This window comes from Budorcas taxicolor, chromosome 7 (genome assembly GCF_023091745.1).
Source record: "Budorcas taxicolor isolate Tak-1 chromosome 7, Takin1.1, whole genome shotgun sequence".
Lineage (NCBI taxonomy): Eukaryota > Metazoa > Chordata > Mammalia > Artiodactyla > Bovidae > Budorcas > Budorcas taxicolor.
The window spans coordinates 17281670-17307545 of record NC_068916.1 but is presented as its reverse complement, the minus strand read 5'-3'; the positions used below and the strand labels follow the sequence as shown (position 1 = coordinate 17307545).

The following is a 25876-nucleotide window of genomic DNA, read 5'->3' as shown; positions in this document are numbered from 1 at the left end:
TCATTTTCATTAGTTTCTATGTATATTTTGATTTCTTTTTTGATTTCTTCTGTGATTTGTTGGTTATTCAGAAGTGTGTTGTTCAACCTCCATATGTTGGAATTTTTAATAGTTTTCCTCCTGTAATTGAGATCTAATCTTAATGCATTGTGGTCAGAAAAGATGCTTGGAATGATTTCGATTTTTTTGAATTTATCAAGTTTAGATTTATGGCCCAGGATGTGATCTATCCTAGAGAATGTTCCATGAGCACTTGAGAAAAAGGTGAAATTTATTGTTTTGGGGTGAAATGTCCTATAGATATCAACATTTGTTTTTAATACAGCACTGCTACTCTTGCTTTCCACAAGTCCATGGGAGAAACCATGAACCCAACTCCTCAAGGGATGGGAAGAAGCTGGGCAGATACTTAGCCTTGGATCTAAGGTCTTAGCAGCTGCACCATAAATTGGTACTTCGGTGAGATGGGTGGAATGGAGAACCACTAAGATCACACCCGCAGCCCCCTCTGTGATTATCGCTTTGCCCTGCGCCCAGCTCTGCGGAGAACTTTGACCAAAGCCATCCACACTTCCCAGTTCCTCAGGCTATATATGAGGGGGTTGAGTGTGGGGGTGATAAGGCTGTAGAACAGGGAGACCGTGTTGTCCTGGTGTGGGCTGTGGTAGGCGCCCGGGACCATGTACATGAACGTGGCTGCGCCATAGAAGAGTCCCACTGCTGCGATGTGTGAAGAGCAGGTGGTGAAGGCTTTGCAGCGGGCCTCCTCTGAGCGCATACGTAGAACAGCCCCCAACACGTGGCCATAGGAGGTGACAATGAGGGAAAGGGGAAGCACCAGGATCAGCACTCCCGAGGTGGACAGCGCCAGTTCATAGGCGGACGTGTCCGCACAGGAGAGCTTCAGCAGCGCGGGCACCTCACAAAAGAAGTGGTCCACGGTGTGCGAGGCACAGTAGGGGAAGTGCAGAGTGATGGAGGTCTGGATGCAGGCATTGAGCACACCCGCCAGCCAGGAGGAGATCACCATGAGCAGGCACACCTGGCACCTCATGAGCAAAGAATACTGCAGTGGGTGGCACACAGCCACATAACGGTCATAGGACATGAGGGCCAACAGGATGCCCTCAGCCACACCCATCAGCGTGAGGAAGAATATCTGAGCTGCACAACCCCCAAAGGAGATGGAGCCTTCTCCTTGCAGAAAGTCTGAGGCCATCTTGGGGATGGTGACCAGGGGGAAGCCAACATCAAACAGGGAGAGCTGACAGAGCAGAAAATACATTGGTGTGTGGAGCCGGGAGTCCACGCAGACCAGGAAGAGCAGAGTGGTGTTGCCCAGAAGCCCCATAATAAACATGACAGCCACCAGGAAGAACAGTAGCTGAGGTGACCCTGAGCGGCTGAAGAGGCCCACCAGAATGAAGTCAGAGGCCACTGACTGATTCACATCTGTCATATTTTACACAACATACCTTTGCTACAAGAAGAACTGGAGACCCATGGCAAGAAGCCCAAGTCGGGGCTGGTATATACGTCTCATCCCACGTGCCAATGGCTATTGATTGGTAAAGGCTGCCTGGAGTGCCATCTTGAGAAGAGCTATGAGGTCACAGCTAAGATTAATAGGTAAAAAAAAAAAAAGCCATGATTGATTAGTGATGTCTGTCACAGGTATGGGATGGGAAAACTGTAACTGGAAACTCTGAATGAGACACTTGGCCACATGCTGGTCAAAAGCTACCCACCTACTTTTCTTTTTTTTTAATAATAGCAATATTTAGTTGTTCCCCTTTTTTAAACAATAATTTTTATTGGAATATAGTTGCTTTCAGCAGTAAAAGAATCTGCCTGCCTCGCAGGAGACATGTAGAAGACCTGGGTTCAACTCCTGGGTTGGGAAGATTCCCTAAGAAGGAATGGCAACCCTCTCCAGTATTCTCGCCTGGAGCATTCATGGACTGAGGAGCCTGGTGGGCTCTGGTTCATGGGATCAAAAAGAGTTGGACATGACTGAGTGACTCACACACACACACACATAGTTGCTTTACAAAGTCGGGTTCCCACTGACTCTTGCAGTCCCAATTTCATGGTCCAAGTCAAAGACAGGAACACAATCCCTGTAGAACAATTCAATACCCCTCATCCCAGTGGTGCTGGGGCCAAAGCAGAAGCGATATTCCAAAAGGACTGGTAAATAGATGGAGTTCAATCAACAAACCAAGCAAGAAAACAGAGAAAGATCTGGGTCCAGTGGCCTGGATGAGAATCTGGATCAAAGAGAAATCTGATGGGCAAGCACTGGGATCAAATTGATGGTCTGGGGACTTCCTTGGTAGTCCAGTCAAAAATTGTGTTAAGTAAATCCTGGGAATATCTCACTATTTCCACGGCTTCATAAAGAAAAACTTAAAAACTAATTCCTAACAATTTTCTGCCAATGTGGAACCAATCGATTACCTTAGCCACCAAGTTTCCCAGCTGGTAAAATAACTTTTACTGCATACTCATGTCAAGGGCTATTTAAAAGTCAAAATGAACCTAGTCTTGCTCTATTCACTCACTATGCTCATCTTGAGAGGAGCTGACACCAACTGAGCACTAACTGTACAGTGGGTATCTGGTTATTTCACAGTTAACGCTTCAATATTCCAGTACTTTGGCCAGCTGATTCAAAGAGCCGACTCATTGGAAAAGACTCTGATGCTGGGAAAGATCAAAGGCAAAAGGAGAAGAGGGTGGCAGAGGATGAGATGAGATGGTTAGATAGCATTACCGACACAATGGACGTGAATCTGATCAAACTCTGGGAGACAGTGAAGGACAGGGGAGCCTGGAGTGCTGCAGTCCATGGGGTCACAAAGAGTCAAACATGGCTTCAGTCCAGTTCAGTTCAGTTGCTCAGTTGTGTCCGACTCTTTGTGACCCCATGAACCACAGCAAGCCAGGCCTCCCTGTCCATCACCAACTCCTGGAGTCCACCCAAACCCATGTCCATTGAGTCGGTGATGCCATCCAACCATCTCATCCTCTGTCTTCCATTCTCCTCCTGCCCCCAATCCCTCCCAGCATCAGAGTCTTTTCAAATGAGTCAGCTCTCCACATCAGGTGGCCAAAGTATTAGAGTTTCAGCTGCAGCACAGTCCTTCCAATGAACACTTAAGACTGATCTCCTTTAGGATGGACTGGTTTGATCTCCTTGCAGTCCAAGGGACTCTCAAGAGTCTTCTCCAACACCACAGTTCAAAAGCATCAATTCTTCAGCGCTCAGCTTTCTTCATAGTCCAACTCTTACATCCATACATGACCACTGGAAAAACCATAGCCTTGACTAGATGGACTTTTGTCAACAAAGTAATGTCTCTGCTTTTTAATATGCTGTCTAGGTTGGTCATAACTTTCCTTCCAAGGAGTAAGTGTCTTTTAATTTCATGGCTGCAATCACCATCTGCAGTGATTTTGGAGCCCAGAAAAATAAAGTCAGTCACTGTTTCCACTGTTTCCCCATCTATTTGCCAATTGCCAAAAGTGATGGGACCAGATGCCATGATCTTAGTTTTCTGAATGTTGAGCTTTAAGCCAACTTTTTTACTCTCCACTTTCACTTTCCTCAAGAGGCTTTTTAGTTCCTCTTCACTTTCTGCCATAACGGTGGTGTCATCTGCATATCTGAGGTTATTGATATGTATCCCAGAAATCTTGATTCCAGCTTGTGCTTCCTCCAGCCCAGCATTCCTCATGATATACTCTTATAGAAGTTAAATAAGCAGGGTGACAATATACACCCTTGAGGCATTCCTTTTCCTATTTGAAACCAGTCTGTCATTCCATGTCCAGTTCTAACTGTTGCTTCCTGACCTGTACACAGGTTTCTCAAGAGGCAGGTCAGGTAGTCTGGTATTCCCATCTCTTTCAGAATTTTCCACAATTTATTGTGATCCACACAGTCAAAGGTTTTGGCATAGTCAATAAAGCAGAAATAGATGTTTTTCTGGACTGCTCTTGCTTTTTCCATGATCCAGCAGATGTTGGCAATTTGATTTCTGGTTCATCTGCCTTTTCTAAAACCAGCTTGCACAATAAATGCTGGAGAGGGTGTGGAAAAAATCCTACACTGTTGATGGGAATGCAAACTAGTACCACTATGGAAAACAGTGTGGAGATTCCTTTAAAAATTGCAAATAGAACTGCCATATGACCCAGCAATCCCACTGCTGGGCATACACACCGAGGAAACCAGAATTGAAAGAGACACATGTACCCAAATGTTCGTTGCAGCACTGTTTATAATAGCCAGGACATGGAAACAACCTAGATGTCCATCAGCAGATGAATGGATAAGAAAGCTGTGGTACATATACACAATGGAGTATTACTCAGCCATTAAACAGAATACATTTGAATCAGTTCTGATGAGATGGATGAAACTGGAGCCGATTATACAGAGTGAAGTAAGCCAGAAAGAAAAACACCAATACAGTATACTAACACATATATATGAAGTTTAGAAAGATGGCAATGATGACCCTGTATGCAAGACAGCAAAAAAGACACAGATGTGTATAGTGGACTTTTGGACTCAGAGGGAGAAGGAGAGGGTGGGATGATTTGGGAGAATGGCATTGAAACATGTATACTATCATGTAAGAATCGAATCACCAGTCTATGTCCGATGCAGGATACAGCATACTTGGGGCTGGTGCACAGGGATGACCCAGAGGGATGTTGTGGGGAGGGAGGTGGGAGGGGGGTTCATGTTTGGGAACGCATGTACACCCGTGGTGGATTCATGTCAATGTATGGCAAAACCAATACAGTATTATAAAGTAAAATAAAGTAAAAATAAAAAGTTTTTTAAAAAATTAATTAATTAATTAAAATAAATAAAATAAAAAAATAAAACCAGCTTGCACATCTGGAAGTTCACAGTTCACATACTATTGAAGACTCGCTTGGAGAATTTTGAGCATTACTTCACTAGCATGTGAGATGAGTGCAATTGTGTGGTAGTTTGAGCATTCTTTGGCATTGCCTTTCTTTGGGATTGGAATGAAAACTTACCTTTTCCAGTCCTGTGGCCACTGCTGAGTTTTCCATATTTGCTGACATATTGAATGCAGCACTTTCACAGCATTATCTTTCAGGATTTGAAACAGCTCACCTAGAATTCCATCACCTCCACTAGCTTTGTTCATAGTGATGCCTCCTAAGGCCCACTTGACTTCACATTCTAGGATGTCTGGTTCTAGGTGAGTGATCACACCATGTTGATTATCTGGGTTATTAAGATCTTTTTTGTACAGTTCTTCTGTGTATTCTTGCCACTTCTTCTTAATATCTTCTACTTCTGTTAGGTCCCTACCATTTCTGTCCTTTATTGAGCCCATGTTTGCATGAAATGTTCCCTTGGTATCTCTAATTTTCTTGCGCTTTGCTGGAGCAGCCATGAAGAGATACCCCACATCCAAGGTAAGAGAAACCCAAGTAAGATGGTAGGCACTGAGAGAGGGCATGAGAAGGCAGACAGACTGAAACCACAATCACAGACAACTAGCCAATCTGATCACATGGACCACAGACTTGTCTAACTCAGTAAAACAAAGCCATGCCATGTGGGGCCACCCAGGATGGTCGGGTCATGGTGGAGAGGTCTGACAGAATGTGGTCCACTGGAAAAGGAAGTGGAAAATCACTTCAGTATTCCTACCTTGAGAACCCCATGAATAGTATGAAAAGGCAAAAAGATAGGACACTGAAAGATGAGCTCCCAAGGTTGGTATGTGCCCAATATGCTACTGGAGATCAGTGGAGAAATAACTTCAGAAAGAATGAAGGGATGCGCAGCACTGTTTATAATAGCCAGGACATGGAAACAACCTAGATGTCCATCAGCAGATGAATGGATAAGAAAGCTGTGGTACATATACACAAAGGAGTATTACTCAGCCGTTAAAAAGAATACATTTGAATCAGTTCTGATGAGATGGATGAAACTGGACTCTATTATACAGAGTGAAGTAAGCCAGAAAGAAAAACACCAATACAGTATACTAACACATATATATGGAATTTAGAAAGATGGCAATGACGACCCTGTATGCAAGACAGGAAAAAAGACACAGATGTGTATAATGGACTTTTGGACTCAGAGGGAGAGGGAGAGGGTGGGATGATTTGGGAGAATGGCATTCTAACATGTACACTATCATGTAAGAATTGAATCGCCAGTCTATGTCTGACGCAGGATACAGCATGCTTGGGGCTGGTGCATGGGGATGACCCAGAGAGATGTTATGGGGAGGGAGGTGGGAGGGGGGTTTATGTTTGGGAACGCATGTAAGAATTAAAGATTTTAAAATTAAAAAAATTAAAAAATTTTAAAAAAAAAAGAATGAAGGGATGGAGCCAAAGCAAAAACAACACCCAGTTGTGGATGAGACTGGTGATAGAAACAAGTTTTGATGCTGTAAAGAGCAATATTACATAGAAACCTGGAATGTTAGGTCCATGAATCAAGGTAAATTGAAAGTGGCAAGAGTGAACATCGACATTCTAGGAATCAGCTAACTAAGATGGACTGGAATGGGTGAATTTATCTCAGATGACCATTATATCTACTACTGTGAGCAGGAATCCCTTAGAAGAAATAGAGTAACCATCATAGTCAACAAAAGAGTCCAAAATGCAGTACTTGGATGCAATCTCAAAAATGACAGAATGATCTCTGTTCGTTTCCAAAGCAAACCATTCAATATCACAGTGATCCAAGTCTATGCCCCAACCAGTAACATTGAAGAAGCTGAAGTTGAATGGTTCTATGAATACCTACAAGACCTTATAGAACTAACACCCAAAAAAGATGTCCTTTTCATTATAGGGGACTGGAATGCAAAAGTAGGAAGTCAAGAAACACCTGGAGTAACAGGCAAATTTGGCCTTGGAGTACAGAATGAAGCAGGGCAAAAGCTAATAGAGTTCTGTGAAGAGAACACACTGGTCATAGCAAACACCCTTTTCCAACAACACAAGAGAAGACTCTACACATGGACATCACCAGATGGTCAACACTGAAATCAGATTGATTATATTCTCTGCAGCCAAAGATGGAGAAGCACTGTACAGTCAGCAAAAACAAGACCGGGAGCTGACTGTGGCTCAGATCATGAACTCCTTATTGCCAAATTCAGACTGAAATTGAAGAAAGTGGGGGAAACCACTAGATCATTCAGATATGACCTAAATCAAATCCCTTATGACTATACAGTGGAAGTGAGAAATAGATTTAAGGGTCTAGATCTGATAGACAGAGTGCCTGATGAACTATGGACAGAGGTTCATGACACTGTACAGGAGACAGGGATCAAGACCATCCCCAAGAAAAATAAATGCAAAAAAGCAAAATAGCTGCCTGAGGAGGCCTTACAAATAGCTGTGAAAAGAAGAGAAGCGAAAAGCAAAGGAGAAAAGGAAAGATATACCCATTTGAATGCAGAGTTCCAAAGAATAGCAAGGAGAGATAAGGAAACCTTCCTCAGGGATCAATGCAAAGAAATAGAGGAAAACAATAGACATGGCTTAGCAACTGAACAAAAACAAGCTTCAACCTTCAAGTCCTGGTGAGGGACAGTGTGGGTGGTTACACAAAAATTTGAATATACTTAATGCCATTAACAGTACACTACAGTGGTCTAAATGGTAATTTTTATGTATTAAAAGTATGTATTGGAAAAATCCTGATGCTGGGAAAGATTAAAGGCAGGAGGAGGAGGGGACAACAGAGGATGAGATGATTAAATAGCATCACGGACTCAATGGGTATGAATTGGAGCTAACTCCAGAAGACTGTGAAAGACAGAGAAGGAAGCCTGGTGTGCTGCAGTCCATAGGGCCTCAAAGAATCGGACACAGTTGAGCAACTAACTGATCAACAACAATACATATTTTATAACAATGAAAAAAGAAACACTGACTATAGGTCTTGCTGTTTTTCTGTATTTTTTGGATGAGAAACAGATATTCAGAGAAGTCTGGTGACTTGTCCAGCAAGAAGTAACCGAATCAAGATTTGAACAAAATAAGGATCTGATTCCAAAGTTCCCATTTTTCCCTTTGCATTCTACACACTCCTCCCAAGCACTGTAGTTATGCATTTCAGATTTGTTATACACACTCACACACTCAGTCCTGTGAGCCTACAAACTTACCCTTCCTTCCAGGATTCCCAGGTGGTCCCACTGTTGATGCTTCTTTAAAGAGATGGGTTCTAAACCTCTGGGGTTTTGGAATCTCTAGCACGAAGTTCTTTGGTGGCTAGAGACTCTGATTGTGATTCCCTTGTGTCCTAAGCTTTCGATAAACTCGTTCTCCTACAAAATCTCTCTTGGAAAAAAAATTTCCAACCTCCTCCAAGAGCTGGGCACAGCTAGCCAGGATTCACTCAAATCTGGGCTGGATTATCTTACTGTGACTCACAGCAATGCTTCTCATTTGGGTCGAAGAGGATCCCCTTTGGCAAGTTTCCAAACTGTATATTACCTCTTCCTTTCCCTATTTTCCTGCATGATGCCAAAATTTGCATCTGGGGGGCCTTCTGCTGATGCTGAGTGACCTGGGGAAAGAGACTGGCATTATTCACTTTCTGGTTGCCCTTAAAACTCTCACATCTCTCCACCATGACCAGATAAGATCTGGACTCTTCATCCTCTTAGTAATCAGAACCCTGTCACTGACATTGTTGATTTAATCTTCACATTCAATTACCCCGTCTCAATGATCCACAACAGATCTTGTTCAATAAACAGTAGGTGAATGAACACATTCTGTGAGGGAAACACTATTGTGTTGGAACTAATGTTATTGACAAATGGGTTGAGAGAGGGTGAGAGGGTGAGTGACTCACACAGCTGTTAAGAAAGCAGGCTAGGATTTGGAATCTGTCTAAAGGAGTCCAAATTCTGAGCACTCTCAACTCTGCATGCTGCCTCTTTCTTAAAGAAAAAGCTCCACTCTTCTGCCCAGGAGCTCAGAACTGAGAATTCCTCAGAGGAAGCACCCTTGTGGATGGCCAGTGCTCAGAAAGTAAGCTAAAGGTGCCCCCAACCCATGCCAGACAAGTTGTTCTGGCACTGGCTCCGAGACCATGGTCAGGTACCAGTGCTTGGCAGCTTCCGAGAGCTTCTCTAGAAGGTCAGCATGGGTTGACATTCAACATGGATTGCACATCAATAAAGATGACTTTCTGCTGTCTGGAGGACTGACCTTCTTGGGTTCATAACAACAAAGACAGGGAATTAATAAGTATTCAATGTAATAAGATAGCTGCCTTCCAGTTGGCAAATATCAAAGAAATAGACAAGAACCCATCTTTCCATTCAAATATCTACATTGACTCAAGCCAGTATATCCATGGAAAACTTAGTCAGTTCTTTGGCTCCATCCTACCACTAATGCCTAACTTCTAAATCAGGCCTGCATCCCCAAGACCCCCAGAAGGCTGGCTGAGTTCCAAGTCCTCTGCCCCACTTACCAAGGTCTGTGTATAGACTGAAGAACCTTTCTCAACACCCCATTTGCATGTCAACACCCTTCTTCCAGGATTGTCCCTGATAAAACCTCCCTGGATTCCAGTGCCATGGGTTTCACCAGGGTTTCCCCTGTCTCTGCAGACTTAGATGTCATCATCTAGGAGCTGAGGCTCCAGAGAGCACTGTTGCCTCAGCAATCCCTCCGGGTCTTTCTGCTAGAGGGACAATGAGTTGCAGCAGAAGCCAAGAAGCCTGGCTATTTGGATTGTCCCTGAAGGATAATGGAAAAACATTCACTCAGCTCAACCAAAGGCAGGATGGGCATCACTGGTGTGGATCTTTGCATGTGACAGATATCCAAGCCCTTCTTTGGGCATCTAATTAGGAGGAAGGGGTGTGGCAATGCATTACTGCCAATGGGCCCCATGCTCAAAAGAAAAAAAGAAATTCTGAAGGCCAGGATATTTCCTCTGCATTAAATAATGAGACAGTGATGGTAGGGGAACAGTCAGGAGACAGTTTTCCTGGGTCAGGAAATTCCTTCCTCTAAACTCCATTCTTGAGGGGCCTTTAAGATTCAGGAGATACAATGGTCTAGACACAGATGTTTCTAGTGTTGAGAGTTTATTTTGTGCCCATGGCCAGAGCTTAGGGTAAGGACAGAGATCAGAGAGCCAGGCTACCCGGATCACGGATGCTCACTGCAAGAATTCACAGGAGCGGCCAAGACAGAGTGAGTTACTGTTAGGGGACACACACTGACTGAAACTGCCCTCCCTGGCCAGGCACCATAGTAACCATTTGCATGAGCTGTTTCACTACAGGAGGTCCTGGTAAGGAACACAGAACTAATAAGCCACCGCCAACTGGAAGAGTTCAGGGAATGTCAAAAGGAGACACCACATGTCCAGCCACCTCCCAGAATCCTTCTCATTGGCATCTATCTTGGCTGAACAAGGCGTGCACCACCAGAAAGGACTCTGAGACAGAATGATTGGCTGAAGACACCCCAGAAACTAATCCCATCACCATAAAAGCATTCCCTTACCCTACTGTTCTCTGCCCAGGCACCCTTTCCCAATAAAATCTCTTGCTTTGTCAGCACGTGTGTCTCCTCGGACAATTCATTTCCAAGTGTTAGACAAGAGCCCAGTTTCGGGCCCTGGAAGGGGGTCCTCCTTCCTACAACATTACCAAGAGTGCTGCTCAAAACAAAGCTGAAAGGGATCAAAAGGTTCATTCTTCCAGTAATAAAATAAACAAGTCAGGGGGGTGCAATGTACAGAGTGGTGACTATGGTTAATAATATTGTGTTGCATGTTTGCAAGTTGCTTAGAGAGTAGATCTTTTAATTTTTTTTAATTTATTTAGCTGTGCTGAGTCTTATTGTGGCATGCGGGATCAAGCTCCCTGACCGGGGATCTAGCTGCCCTGTATTGGGAGCACAGTCTTAGCCACTGGACCACCAGGGAAGTCCCTAAGAGAGTGTCTCTTAAAAGTTCTCATCATGAGGGAAAAAAAAAGTGTAACTATGTATGGGGACAGATGTGAATTAGATTCATTGTGGTGAACATTTTGCAATATATACAAATAATGAATCATATTGAACACTTGAAGCAATATTTTGCCAAAAGTTTTCACTTTGTCTCAGGTTCAAAGGATTTGTTAACAAATAAGCCTCTTACTATATACAAATAAATAATACAGGTATTTATTAGAGAATTATCTAGCTTACTTTCAACATACTAACATTAAAAGAAAAGAGAAATAGAAAGAGCAGAGAATACATCACCAAATTGGGTTTTGACCGACATCCAGACTTCCAACCATGCTGGGAAGTTTTGTGTCACAGGAAAAGATCCCAGGCAGCGTGTCACACCACCTTACTCCATGGCCTACTTAAGCATTGATCTCATTGCTTTCTACCTAAGTCTTTTAAAGCTTCACGATTCAGCATAAGGTACAACCAAATTTTACGAACTGGATTTGACATTCATCATGAAATGATCTTTTCAAACTCTAGACCAGTACTCAAAGCAGTGGTGACAGTCCGCATGGAGATAAAGAGCTTACACCAGAAAGTTACATAGTACACCGCTTCCTTCATTGAGAAATGCTTGCTGTGTAAGAAATATCAGTAGAAAGAAAGTTTAGTGATATTGACTTATTATCACAATATTATTAACCATCGTCACCACTCTGTACATTGCACCCCCCTGACTTGTTTATTTTATTACTGGAAGAATGAACCTTTTGATCCCTTTCAGCTTTGTTTCTTCTAGAGCTCCTTTCTCTTCAAGAAACGGTAACAGTTCATGAACCACAATTTGAGTAAAACTGTCGTAGACCATAGACACATGCTAGTAAGGTACCTGTTATTAGCAATTTCTGTGTAGCTGGTACCCAAGGCACATGGACACATCAGTATTTATTGATGCAGACAGGAGGTTGGAAAGAGAAAATGAGATATGGAGAAGTGGCTGGTGGGTCTCGGATTCTCAACACCTACCACACTGATGTGCATCAAAGACGGATGGGTGGGGGAGTGACCGAGATGACAGAGTAGGAAGACCTGAGTTTGCCTCTTCCCAAAGGCATATTGAGATTGCAACTATTTACAGAGCAGCTATAGATGCGGAAGGCCTGAAGACTGACAGAGAAGATCTTCTACATCTAAAGATATAAAGAAGGAACCACAGGGGAATTCCCTGGTGGTACAGTGGTTACCATTCCACACTTTTGACACAGGGGATGTGGATTCCATCCCTGGTCAGGGAACTAAGATCCCATGTGCCCCATGGCCAAAAAACAAAAAGTATGCCAATATCATCATAATAATTTTTTTTTAAAAAAGAAGGAACCACAATGAAATGGGTAGGAAGGGCAAAGATGTGGTATAATCAAGACCCATACACCTGGATAGATGACCCACAAATGGGGGATTAATTACAGTTCCAGATGCTCTCCCCCAAGAAGCAATGGGTTTAAGATCCACATTGGAGGTGGGGGGGGAGGGGGGAGATGGGAGGTGCTTTTTTTCCCCAGCTTTACTGAGATATAATTGACATATAACACTGTCAATTTAAGTGTATGTATTGATTTGATTGCCCAGTAAGACCCGAAACTCCAGTACTTTGGCCACCTCATGCGAAGAGTTGACTCATTGGAAAAGACTCTGATGCTGGGAGGGATTGGGGGCAGGAGGAGAAGGGGGCGACAGAGGATGAGATGGCTGGATGGCATCACTGACTTGATGGACGTGAGTCTGGCTGAACTCCGGGAGTTGGTGATGGACAGGGAGGCCTGGCGTGCTGCGATTCATGGGGTCGCAAAGAGTCAGACACGACTGAGCAACTGAACTGAACTGAACTGATTGATTTGATACAATTACATATTGCAAAATGCTTCCCTGGTGGCTCAGAGGTTAAAGCGTCTGCCTCCAATGCGGGAGACCCGGGTTCGATCCTTGGGTCGGGAAGATCCCCTGGAGAAGGAAATGGCAATCCACTTCAGTATTCTTGCCTGGAGAATACCGTGGACGGAGAAGCTTAATAGGTTACAGTCCACGGGGTCGCAAAGAGTCGGACACAACTGAGCGACTTCACCGACTTCACCTTACCACCATCTACTATCTTGCATAATTATCTTTTTTTTTTTGAGGTGAAACACCAGCATGAGTGCTAAGTCACTTCAGTCATGTTCGACTCTATGCAACCCTATGTAGTGTAGCCAGCCAGGCTCCTCTGTCCATGAGGTTCTCCAGGCAACGATATTGGAGTGGGTTGCCATGCCCTCCTCCAGGGGATCTTCTCAACCCAGAGAGTGAATGCACATCTCCTGTGTCTCCTGCATTGATAGGGAAATTCTTTACCACTGAGCCATCTGGATCTATTTTATTGTTGATGTTTTTCACTCGTTTAGTTGTGTCTAATTCTTTGTGACCCCATGGACAGTAGCCTGCCAGGCTCCTCTGTCCATAGGATTATCCAGGGAAGAATACTGAAGTGGGTTGCCATTTCCTACTTCAGGGGATCTTGCCGACAGAGGAATCGAACTCACAGACCTGCATTGGCAGGTGGATTCTTTACTGTTGTGCCACCTGGGAAGCCCTATCTATCCTGAAAGCTCCCTTCTGTATCCCCCAGTCACTCCCTTCCACCAAGAGAAAGCAGATAAAGTCCCTGCAGTGAAGGCAAACAGCTCCTACCACCACCAGGCAGGAAAGAGAGGGAGAGGGAATCAAGGAAGACTTACAGGAGGAGGTGTTTTCCTGCTGTGAATTGAAGAGCAAATTCCTGCCCTGCAGGAATGGAAAGGAAGGCTGTTTCAGGCAGCAGGAAGAGCAGAAATGTCAAAGAATCTAGTATAGGGGGTGTCTGTGTCTCTCTTTGCCTCCCATGCCAGGCTGGTTTCTGTTTCCCCTGGGAAAACAAAAAGCTGGGACTTCCCTGGTGGTGCAGTGGCTAAGGCTCTACGTTCCCAATGCCCAGGGCCCAGGTTCAATCCCTGGTCAGGGAACTAGATCCCACATGCTGCAATGAAAGACCCCACACCGCTAAATAAATAGATACGTCCTTTAAAAGTACTTAAAGAAATCAAAGTCACCCTAACGCCAACCACCTTCTGATTAGTATTCTAAGGATCGATATCTTCATATTCTAAGGAGAACTGTGAGCAGCTCTTACAGACCACACTATAAGTAACTTCAAGACAAGGCATCAAGAGAAGGGCTTCTGGGTCTTACTGAACCAGGGCGCTGGGTCAGACGTTCCTCTTTGGACGCCTTCTGGCTTATTCCTTCTCCAAATTTGGCACTGGGGTGGGTGGGTGAGGGTAGGGAGAATTCAGAACAGATGAATACACTGGGGATGTTCTGCAGAAAGGAAGGGTCCACCCCTACCCCCACCCCCCACTTCTGAATTGTGAGCAACAGAATGATGTCACAGACCCCCGGCCCAGCCCCTTCTCCCTCTCTCTGCCTGTGCTTGCCCCAGGCCCAGCCTCTCCACTCCCACCCCCACGCCCACCCGCACCCCAGAGAAAAGTAGTCAGCTTTGCCAAGCAGCCCAGGCAACTACTCACAGCTATGGATCCAAATCAGAGCAACCTCTCGGAACCCCAAGCCTCCCCGGAGATCCCCAAGCCTCGCCTGAACCTCGGCTCAATCCTGGCAAACAGCACCCTCCCTCAGGAACCCCCCAGTATGGTGGGCGACAGACTGCCCCCAAAGACCGGGGCGGTGGTCATCGACATGGGCACAGGTACATGTAAGGTGGGCTTCGCCGGGCAGGCCCGGCCCATCTACACCGTGGCCACCATCGTCGGCTGCCAGCCCCAGAAACCGGCCACCTCAGGGCAGCCGGTGATGGAAACCTTCATCGGCGAAGCAGCCCGCAAACGCCCGGAGCTGACGCTGGTGCAACCCGTGCACAGCGGCATCGTGGTGGACTGGGATGCGGCCGAGCTCATCTGGCGCCACATGCTGGAGCATGACCTCCGCGTGGCCACCCGCGACCACCCGCTGCTGTTCTCCGACCCGCCCTTCAGCCCCTCCACCAACCGCGAGAAGCTGGTGGAGGTGGCTTTCGAGTCTCTGAGCTCCCCGGCCATGTACGTGGCTTCTCAATCAGTGCTGTCGGTCTACGCACACGGGCGGGTCAGCGGGTTGGTGGTGGACACGGGCCACGGAGTCACCTACACCGTGCCCGTCTTCCAAGGCTACAACCTGCCCCACGCCACAGAGCGCCTGGATCTGGCGGGCACCCACATGACCGCCTTTCTGGCGGAGATGCTGCTCGGCTCCGGGCTACCCCTGGGGCAGCAGGACCTGGACACAGTGGAGAACATCAAGCACAGATATTGCTACGTGGCCCCGGACTTCCTGAAGGAACAGGCCCGGCCAGAGCTGGAATGCCGCCAGACCCTGAAGCTGCCAGACGGACGGACGGTCACGCTGGGCAAAGAGCTGTTCCAGTGCCCCGAGTTGCTGTTCAGTCCTCCAGAGATCCCAGGGCTGTCCCCCGTGGGCGTCCCCACCATGGCCCAACAGAGCCTCTCCAAGGTGGCCGCGGAGCTGCGGACCGACTTGGCCCAGAACGTGCTCCTGTGCGGGGGCTCATCGCTATTCACCGGGTTCAAGGCGCGCTTCCAAACGGAACTGCTCCGCAATCTGCCATCAGAGGCACACGTGGTGGTGATGGCCCAGCCAAGCAGAAATTTCTCTGTGTGGATCGGGGGCTCCATCCTGGCCTCGCTGCGCACCTTCCAGTCCTGCTGGGTCCTGCGGGAGCAATACGAGGAACAGGGGCCCTACATCGTGTACCGCAAATGCTACTGACTGGGGGCGGGGGTGGGTGTGGGCAAGGTGGGGTGGCGGGGAGGCAGTCTTGAGCAGTAAAGTTTCTGCTACCCAAGCTGGTTCCGTCCTGCCTTCGCCCAGGTCCACTGCTGGACCCATCCCGAGGCACCTGGTTCCCACGCCACAGACTTACCTTCCCCGACTCCTGGTGGTCTGCCTCTCAAGATATCTCTGGTTCTGCCCTGCCTGCACTCACCTCCCATGAAAGTGAAAATTTTTAACCGCTCAGTCGTGTCCGATTCTTTGCCACCCTATGGACTGTATCCTTCCAGGCTCTTCTCTGTCCATGGGATTCTCCAGGCAAGAATAGTGGAGTGAATAACCATTCCCTTCTCCAGGGGATCTTCCTGACCCAGGGATCGAACCCATGTCTCCCACACTGCAGGCTGAGATTCTGGTCTCAGCCATCAGGGAAGCCCCATGAGACACCCCAATTCTGACTTGCAGACCCCCCTCCCCCACAATCAGTCCACACTGCACACACACATACCATCATGTCTTAACTCTGTGAAACCCAGCTTCCATGATCCTAGTCTCCTCCAACACTCAGGTTGGGGTCTACTTCCCAGGCCCATCCACAAAGACATATCTGGTTCTGGGCACCTCAAATCCACCCTCTCATTGGTCTCTCAGTTCTCATTATCCAAAATTTTCGGACACCCTGATGTCCTGAACATCCCCCCAAGTACTGAACCCCCACACCCATTACAAAGATCCCAATTCTGACCCTCAGGGTCTCTCCCTACAGTGACTCACTAAAGGATGCCATGTTCAAAGCTCATCCCCTAAGTTCCACCTCTGCCCACCCTGCATGATCTGTTTTCCCAAACTTCTTTCATCCAGATGCTCCCACAACCCCACCCCATCTGTACTCCCAAAGGACACCATGCTCTGACCACCACATCCCCCCCCCACCCCAAGGATGGTGCCCTCTGCTCTCAGCCCTCCCTCCCCCTTGCTCTGCAACTCCCCCAGAAACCCTCCCACATGGTTTCTCAGTGTACTTCCGGATCCCATTCTTCAGCCCCTAGAATGATCCCAGGAAAGCTCCGGTCTCCGGGACCATCCTGTGATGATCCCATTAACACCCTAGGCTGACCCTTGTGTTCTGATTCTCCAGCTGCCTCCCCAAAGACACTTTCCCAGGGCTGCCCTATGGTGAGCCCCAGAACACCCACCCTGGGGTTCTCAGACACCCCAGAACTCACCCCCAGGACCACCCCCCAAGGTCCCATCCCTTTAATTGAGACACCAATGGCCAGTGACATTCATAAGAGCTGCCCAAGACAATGTAACCCTGAGGCAGATGCTCGGGGGGGCTCCCCCTGGACCCTGACTCCCTCCTGCCACCCCCATACAAGTCTGCAGGGGCCTATCATCCTGGGCTGTCCATTCCCATTCCTTCCATTCCACTAGTAATTCATTCCAAGTTAACTCCATCTCCCCAAACCTCTTTCAACCTATTCCTACTATGCCACTCCAGGGACTTTCTCGGGGACCTGCCTGAGGACATCCTAGGTGGTCTCTCATACCCCACCTGCTGGGGAGGGGCCAGACATTCTCCCCACAGGGTGCCCTCAGTCCCCTCCACTCCACCCTGCCACCCTCATCCTCAGACACCTGGGCCCCTGCTGGAGGCAAGACCCTTTGCCTTTATGCCATCCAGCCTGGTGAATATCAGGACCCCTGGACACATCCTCCCAGTGTATCAACAGAATTAAGCCTGAGCTGCCAGAGCTTTATCCATGTTTACTTTGGTTCCAAGGGATCCTTCATTCATTCCTTCAACCAACCATTACTTACTGAGCATCACTGCCTGTCTTTGTCTCTCCCTGGGTCTTTCTGTGAGTCTCTTGGTTTTGGATTTTTATTTGCAAACTGGATGTGGCCCTCTGACTCACCACCTAGCACGACTTCTTCTTTTTTTTTTTTTAACAGTTAAAAAAAAATTTTTTTAATTTATTTGGCTGCACCGGGTCTTAGTTGCAGCATGTGGGACCTAATTCCCTGGCCAGGGATCGAACCTGTGGCCCGCCACTTTGGCAAAGTCTTAGCCAGGACCACAGGGGAACTCCCAAGAGGTTAGAAAGTGGTGAGGGGAACTGCTCATTCTTCCCACCAGGGGGCAGCCTCTCCAAACACAAGGCTACTGGGGAGCACAGCACGGAATTTAGAACCACAATGACTGCAGCAAACCTGGCACCCTAGACCCACCCACACCACAATATCAGGGCACTGCCAGGCACACACACACACACACAGAAGGGATGTGGGACAGGCTGAGTCTCAGAAACCACAGAAACTGATGATGCAGAAATCCCCACGACCCTTGGGCTGCTGGGAAACCCAAAGGACTCTCATTTAGACCAGACTAAGCTTCTCCCAGTTCCAAACCTTCCCTGGGACAGAGATTTGCTCTACAACCCTCTGGAAATGTGCCTCTCTCGCTTGCATACTCCTGGGAACGAGGAGCTCACTACTTCAAATCTGTTAGAAATCACAGTTCCTCCCAGGAGTCTTAGGTAAACCTCTGCACTCTGCTTGCCACCTTCAATCCAGAGCACTGAAGGCTACAGAGACTCTGAGTTCCCCCCAACTCAGGCGCATGAACACCCGTGGAGTCTGCTCTCTCCCAAATCCAACATCATCAAATTTTCCCACTTCTGGTTTTAAGTCATTCACGCATCCAGTCCAGAAACATTCACTGGCCGCCCACTACATGTCTGGCATTCTACTCAAATCTAAGGAAACCACAGTGAACAAGAAATGCAGTCTCAGCCTACCAAACCCTCCTTGGAAGGTCTTACCAGAGAAAATGGATTGATCACTTTCCATCAATTTCCCACTGGCTGATATCTGTTCCACACACTGACCCGCAAGTCCTTCCCTTCTTTTTTTTTTTAAGTAATTTGTGTATTCATGGGTCTTTGTTGCTCCACGTGGGCTTTCCCCAGGTGCAGCGAGGTGGGGCTACAGTCAAGTCGCAGTGCACGGGCTTCTCACCGCAGTGACTTCTCTTGTTGTGGAGCACGGCTTTACAGCGTGGGCTCAGTAGTTGCAGGGCACGGGCTCTGTTGCTCCAAGGCATGTGGGATCTTCCCCAACCAGGGATCAAGCCCATGTCCCCTGCATTAGTAGGTGGATTCCTAACCACTGGACCACCAGGAAAGTTCCAGTCCTTTCCTTCTTGTGGCTTCAAAACCACCCACTTCCTTCCTTCACACCCCAGCCCAGTTCCCTTCATTGCTCACTTGAAAGATCAGGGGATCCTCCTCACTGGCACTTTGATCACCCCTCTCACCTTCCAGAAGACCTTGCAGAGGATTTTTGCAAAATGCAACTTAAAACACTCTGGTGGAAGACAAAAAACCAAGTTCTCATGACAGCTCTGAACCCTCTGCCAATGTCTCCCAACTTTTCTTTGGCTTTCCTTCCCACCACCTTCTCCTTCTGGGCTTCCCAGTTGGCACTAGTGGTAAAGAACCCACCTGCCAATGCAAGAGACATGGGTTCTATCCCTGGGTCAGGATGCTCCCCTGGAGGAGGAAACCCGCTCTAGTATTCTTGCCTGGAGAATCCCACGGACAGAGGAGCCTGGCGGGCTACAGTCCATGGGGTTGCAAAGAGTCAGACATTACTGAGCACATCTTCATCATTACTACACCAGTCACATTTTTGTTCCTCAAAGGTGGTACTGCCGTGGCCTGCACTGTGACACTGCCATCACCACCCCACCGGCAAATTCATATGTTGGAACCCTGACCCCAGCACCCCAGAATATGACTGTGTTTGGAGATGTGACCTTTAAAGATATAATTAAGATAAAGCCATTAGGGTGGGCCTTAGTCCAATATGGCTAGAGTCCTTATAAAAAGGGAGAAATTATTATACCACTTGGAGAAAACAGCCTGTGAGGACATAACAAGAAGACAGCCATCTATAAACAAAGGAGAGAGGCCTCAGAAGAAACCAGCCCTGCCAACGTCTCAGTCTTGAATGCCTAGCCTCCAGAATTGTGAGAAAATAAATGTCTGAGGTTTAGGCCACATAATCTGTTAAGTGTTTGTTATGGCAACCCCAGGAGACTAAGAGAAATTTGGTACCAAGGGTGGCTCAGAAGGTAGTTATAAATATCGGCTACAACCATGTGACAAGTTACACAAGAAATGACTATAATTGTCATGAGAATTTCTCCCCTGTTTTGTTATGAATAAGTGTGGATAGTACAAATTTACACATATAATTGCTCCCCAGGTGGCTCAGATGACAAAGAACCTGCAATACAGGAGCTGCGGAAGATGTGTTGACTTTATAACATAGTGTTTAAGTATCATAACTTCACATCGTAGTATTTTTTAATTGTTTATTTGGTTTTGGCTGCGCTGTGTCTTTGTCACTATTCGCAAACTGTCCTCTAGCGGTGTAGAGGTGCTACTCTCTAGTGGTGGTACACAGGCTGCTCGCTGCGGTGGCTTCTCTTGCTGTCGAGGGGCTCTAGGGCACACGGGCTTCAGCAGTTGCAGTTCCCAGGCTCTAGAACACAGGCGCAGTAGTAGTGGTCCATGGGCTTAGTTTCCACACGTCATGTGGGATATTTCCAGACCAGGGATTGAACCTACGTCTCCTGTCTTGGCAGGCGAATTCTTTACCACTGAGCCACCAGGGAAGCCCCTACATCATAGTATTTAAACTAGGATATCAAAGAGAAGGGTAAACATCACTCAAGGACTTTATCTCCTCTTCTGAGGCAAGGGTTAGCGTGTTTTCAGTCATTTGCAGGACAGCTTTATCATATTAGGTGGAGGTATCATCTTGTTATTGTCTTTCTTTGCAGATTAAGTATGGTTTAAGGAGTCTGTGTGCGTGTCAGGTTGACAATGGGTAGATCTGTGATGGCTTGTTTTATGTGTCAACTTGGTGAGGCCATGGGTGCCCGGAGGTTTTCAAAGACCAGTCTAGATGTTGCTGGGAAGGTATTGGTTTTTTGTTTTTGTTTTTTTTTTTTAGATAAGATTATCATTTAAATCAGTAGACTTGGAATAAAACAGATTACCCCCCCCCCATCAATGTGGGTGAGTCTCATCTAATCAGTTGAAGGTCTAAGGATCAAAGGCTGACTGCCCCAAGAAAGGAGGAATTCTTCAGCAGACTGCCTGCGGATCAAGTTGCAGCTCTTCCAGGGCCCTTAGCCTGCTGGCCCATCATGCAGATTTTGGATTTGTTAGCCTCCACAACCACACAGGTCAATTCCTTAAAATGATATTCCCTCTCTATGCACACATCCTATTGGTCTTGTTTCTCTGGAGAACCCTGACTTACATACCTCAGGATCTTTGCACCTGCTATTCCCTCTATCAGAATGCCCCTTTCCACCTCCTATCTTATCAAAGGAAGGTCCCCCTTATCAGTATAACACAAAGCTCTGATGCCATAAAAGGAATAACTAAAACAGCTATCTCATGTAAACACCAAAAAAAAAAATCTGGTAAAAATCACCCTGCACAATGTTAAGACAAATGACAATACAAAAATAACAAAATCTTAAAAGGCAAATGACAAGCAATAAACAAAGCAACATAACACAAAGGGACAATGTCCTTAATATATAAAGAACTCTTAGAAACGATAAGACAAATATTACAACAGTCCATAAAAATGTTAACAAAGGAGATGAACTTTGAGCTCACAGAGGAAGAGAAACAAATGATTCTTAGTCACAAGAGAAGATTCTCAACTTCATAAGGGAAGTGAACATTAAAACTACACCACAATACGATGTTTAACCCATCAGACTGGCAAAGATCAAAAGGTTTGATAACACCTCATGTTGGTGAGGCTCTGAGGAAACTGGCACTCTCTTATTCTGATGATGAAGAAGGAAACTGGTACAAACTCTATGCAGAACAAGTGGTAATATCTACCTAAATGACAAATGCACACACCTTCCAAGCCAGTTATCACATTTCTAGGAATTTCTCCTCCAGATACAATCACTTGTATGTGAAATGACGCAAATGCACCTGTCCATCATACACTGTAGCACTTTATTGTGGCAAAACATTGGAAACATCATGTGTTGCCAACATTATGTGAGCATCCATGAGAACATAAATTTCATTCAGAGAGGAATACTGCTGCTGCTGCTAAGTCGCTTCAGTCGTGTCCGACTCTGTGCAACCCCATAGATGGCAGTCCACTAGGCTCCGCTGTCCCTGGGATTCTCCAGGCAAGAACACTGGAGTGGGTTACCATTTCCTTCTCCAATGCATGAAAGTGAAAAGTGAAAAAGTGAAGTCTCTCAGTCGTGTCCGACTCTTTGTGACTCCATGGACTGCAGCCCACCAGGCTCCTCTACCCATGGGATTTTCCAGGCATGACTCTAAAAAAGCAAGCTCTGTTCACTGACATGGAGGGTTCACCAAGATATACTCTAAGTGAAAAAAAAAAAGAAGGCCACAGGATGCTTTGTGACCATTTATGCTAGAAAAATAAATAAAGGAGGGGCTTTCCTGATGGTCCAATAGATAAGAATCCACCTGCCAATGCAAGGGTCACAGGTTCAATCCCAGGTCCAGGAAGATTCCCACATGCCTCAGAACAACTGAGCTAGCACTCTAGAGTCCATGAGCCTCAACTGCCGAGCCCATGTACCACAACTACTGAAACCCGAGCGCCAAGAGCCTGTGCTGTACAAGAGATGCCATTGCCACGAGAAGGCCGCGTACCCCAGTGAAGAGGAGCCCCCACTCGCCACAACTAGAGAAAGACCACGTACAGAACAAAGACCCAGTGTAGCCATAAATCAATCAATCTTCTTTTAAAAAATGAATACATGGAAATGTAGATATTTGCTTGAAAATGCCTAGAATATCTCTGGAAATTCTCAGAAAAAAATCTGAGTAGTGGCTGCTACTAGATCAGAGGTTCTCAAACTTTATTTCATTATTACACGTTAAGGAGCAATCATTTTTAGACATGTTTTAGTTGCCCTGTATCAAATGTTAATGCCACAGAACCAGTATGTATCTACCATATCTAAACATATACAGTCTATGTATGTCTGTGCACATATCCCCAAACCACTTTTCACTCCTTTGAGGATAATATCAAGCTGCTCAGGTGGCTCGGCGGTAAAGAACCCGTCTGCCAATGCAGGAGACATAAGGGATGCAGGTTCGATCCCTGGGTCAGGAAGATCCCCTGGAGGAGGGTATGGCAACCAACTATAGTACTCTTGCCTGGAGAATCCCATGAATGGAGGAGACTGGCAGGCTACAGCCCGTGAGTTCCAAAGAGTCAGACAGACTGAAGTGACTTCATGTGCTAGAGAAGGAGCCACAGGAGACCTGGATTTGATCCCCAGATCTGGAAGATCCATGAGAGGAGGAAATGGCAACCCACTTCAATCTTCCTGCCAGGATAATCCCATGGACAGAGGAGCCTGGCAGGCTAAAGTTCATGGGGTTGCAAAGAGTCAGACACAACTTACTGACTGAACAAGTCTAAACAACTGGAAGATTGCATCTTAAAATCTGACACTTTATCATGGAATTTTTTGCATTAATGTTGATTTTTTTACGTGCATTGATGCCAGGAGCTGAGGGTAGAGAGGGATACAGAGTGACGTCTGTGGGTATAGGGTTTCTTTCTGGGATGATGAAACAATTCTGGAGGCAGCAGGGGTGATGGCTATACAACCTCGTGAATATACTAACTGCCTCCGAACTATATGCTTCCAATGGGTGAATTGTACAGCACAGAAAACACTCTCAATTAAAATCATTGCATTGGGACTTCCCTGACAAGACTCTGCTTCCCCTGCAGGGGTCATGGGTTCAATCCCTGGTCAAAGAACTAAGATCCCACCTGCCACATGGTGTGACCAAAAAAAAACCCCGAAACAAACAATAAAAAACATTGCACTGAAATATTATTTACTTGATAAGCCCTAGAGATTTAATGCACAGTCTAGAGCATACAGACAACAATACTGTAATCATCAAATTTGCTGAGACTGGAACTTTATTATTCTAACCACTAAAGAGAAATGATAATAATGAAACAGAAGTAATAATGATAGTGATATGTGTACGTGCTAAGTCATTTCAGTCGTGTCCAACTCTTTGGACCCCATGGATTGTAGCCCACCAGGCTCCTCTGTCCATGGGATTCTCCAGGCAAGAATATTGGAGTGGGTTGCCATGCCCTCCTCCAGGGGATCTTCCCAATCCAGGGATCGAACCTGCATCTCTTAAGTCTCCTGCATTGGCAGACAGGTTCTTTACCACTAGCGCTACCTGGGAAGCCCCAGTAATAGTGACAGAGGTATAAATATTACTACAATGGCAATCATGGTACAATGTAGCAATATCTCCAATTAGCATATGGTACACCTTAAATTTACACAGTGTTATATGTGAAGCATATTTCAAGGTTTATTCACTTCGATTACTGAGCTGTCAGGCAGAATGCCTCACTCGCCTCGCCCTAATCTCAGCTGTGTGGATGAAGACAGGGGAGGCGGTGAAGCACTGAGACAGTGTGCATGAAGCTGGCCCACGGAGAGACTGGAAAATCAGGCTCCTGGAGACCCTGGGAACAGGGCGTGCTTCCCATGGAAACCAAGAAATCATCAACACTGCTGCCCCTACCCATGGTGGGACACCTGCAGCTGCTTCTTGGCCCCCGTCCAGCTCACTGCCCCAGGAGAAGAGGGACACAGCCAACACCCACCCCACCCAAGCACAGTGTAATTAAATTCTGGTTTTAGCAGGACTGTTCACACAATCACACATGTATTCTCACCCCTATTACCTGGAGTCTCTTGAAACTTTCCATGGACAGACATGGCTGCCAGATGGGGGTGGGGAGGTGGAGGGGGTACTGGGCTGGGTGACAGGGTTCAAGGTCAAGGGGACTTTCCCTCCACCTCAGGACCTTTACACAAGCTGTTCCCTCCACCCAGAGCACTTTATTTTCTCCTGTCTTTCCCGAGTTAATGCTATGCCCCTGCTTCAGATCTCAGCTCTGAGAAGCCCTTTGTGAGCACCCAGGCAGGTCAGGTCCACCAAGCACCAGGCTTCAGCCTAACATGTATCGGGATTATACATTATGTCTGTCTGCACAGGTGACACAACTCACTTCAGCCTCCCCCAGTGAACTGTGACTTCTGGGAGGTCTGGACACTGATTCATAGTAGGTCCTCAGCCAACACTTACTCGACAGTTTGAGAGCTTTCTGCCGAGATAATAAACATGGAAAGAAATAAGATACATGGTAGAAAATGCCCTGAAGAAAATTAAACAAGGTGATGTAGGACCTCCCTGGTGGGCCAGCAGGTAAAATTCCGCACTATCAATGCATGGGGCCCAGGTTCAATCCCTGGTCAGGAAAGTAGATCCCCCATGCTGCAACTAAGACTCGCCACAACCAACTAAATATGTATAAATAAATAAGAAAAAAAGAAGATTAAACAGGGTGACGGGATGGGTGATAGGAGAGGAACCAAGAAGATGAGGGAAGAGCATTCCAGACTGAGGGACCCACAAGGACCAGCTTGACGGGTCTGGAGATCACAGTGGATTGGGTGAGAGGGAGCAAGAGAGGGGTGAGGGCAGGTCATGCAGGCCCTTATGAAGCACAACAATATTAAATTTGCCTGAGACTTCAATATTAACAATATTAAACTGCACTGATGGTACAGTGGTTGACAATATTCCTTCCAATGCAGGGGACATGGGTTCGATCCCTGGTCAAGGAACTAAGATCCCACATGCTGCAGGGCAACTAAGCCCACACACTGTGAGGGAACTAGAGAGAAGCCTGGGCACCACAGCAAAGACTCAGCACAGTCAAAATTAAATTTAAAACATTTTTAAAAACAATATTCACACATTGTAAATAAACAGTACTTCAATAAAAATAATCTTAAAAAAACATACTTGGCTGTATGTGGAACAGAACATATTCCAAAACATGTAAAATATTTTTTTTT

At 46.4% G+C, this 25876-nt stretch overlaps 2 protein-coding genes across 2 annotated transcripts; one reads left to right on the top strand and one right to left on the bottom strand.

Annotated features, from left to right (window-relative positions):
- Window positions 1-514: 514 nt before the first annotated feature.
- Window positions 515-1459, bottom strand: LOC128050546 (olfactory receptor 2Z1). The gene has a single exon (XM_052642802.1). The coding sequence runs from the start codon at window positions 1457-1459 to the stop codon at window positions 515-517; it is 945 nt and encodes a 314-aa protein (XP_052498762.1).
- A 13151-nt stretch (window positions 1460-14610) lies between these two features.
- ACTL9 (actin like 9) lies at window positions 14611-15861 on the top strand. Its single transcript, XM_052644386.1, has one exon. The coding sequence runs from the start codon at window positions 14611-14613 to the stop codon at window positions 15859-15861; it is 1251 nt and encodes a 416-aa protein (XP_052500346.1).
- The last annotated feature ends 10015 nt before the right edge of the window (window positions 15862-25876 follow it).

Excerpts from the sequence above, each read along its gene's own strand:
- LOC128050546 (XM_052642802.1), bottom strand. The coding sequence starts at position 1,459 with ATGACAGATGTGAATCAGTCAGTGGCCTCTGACTTCATTCTGGTGGGC.
- ACTL9 (XM_052644386.1), top strand. The coding sequence starts at position 14,611 with ATGGATCCAAATCAGAGCAACCTCTCGGAACCCCAAGCCTCCCCGGAG.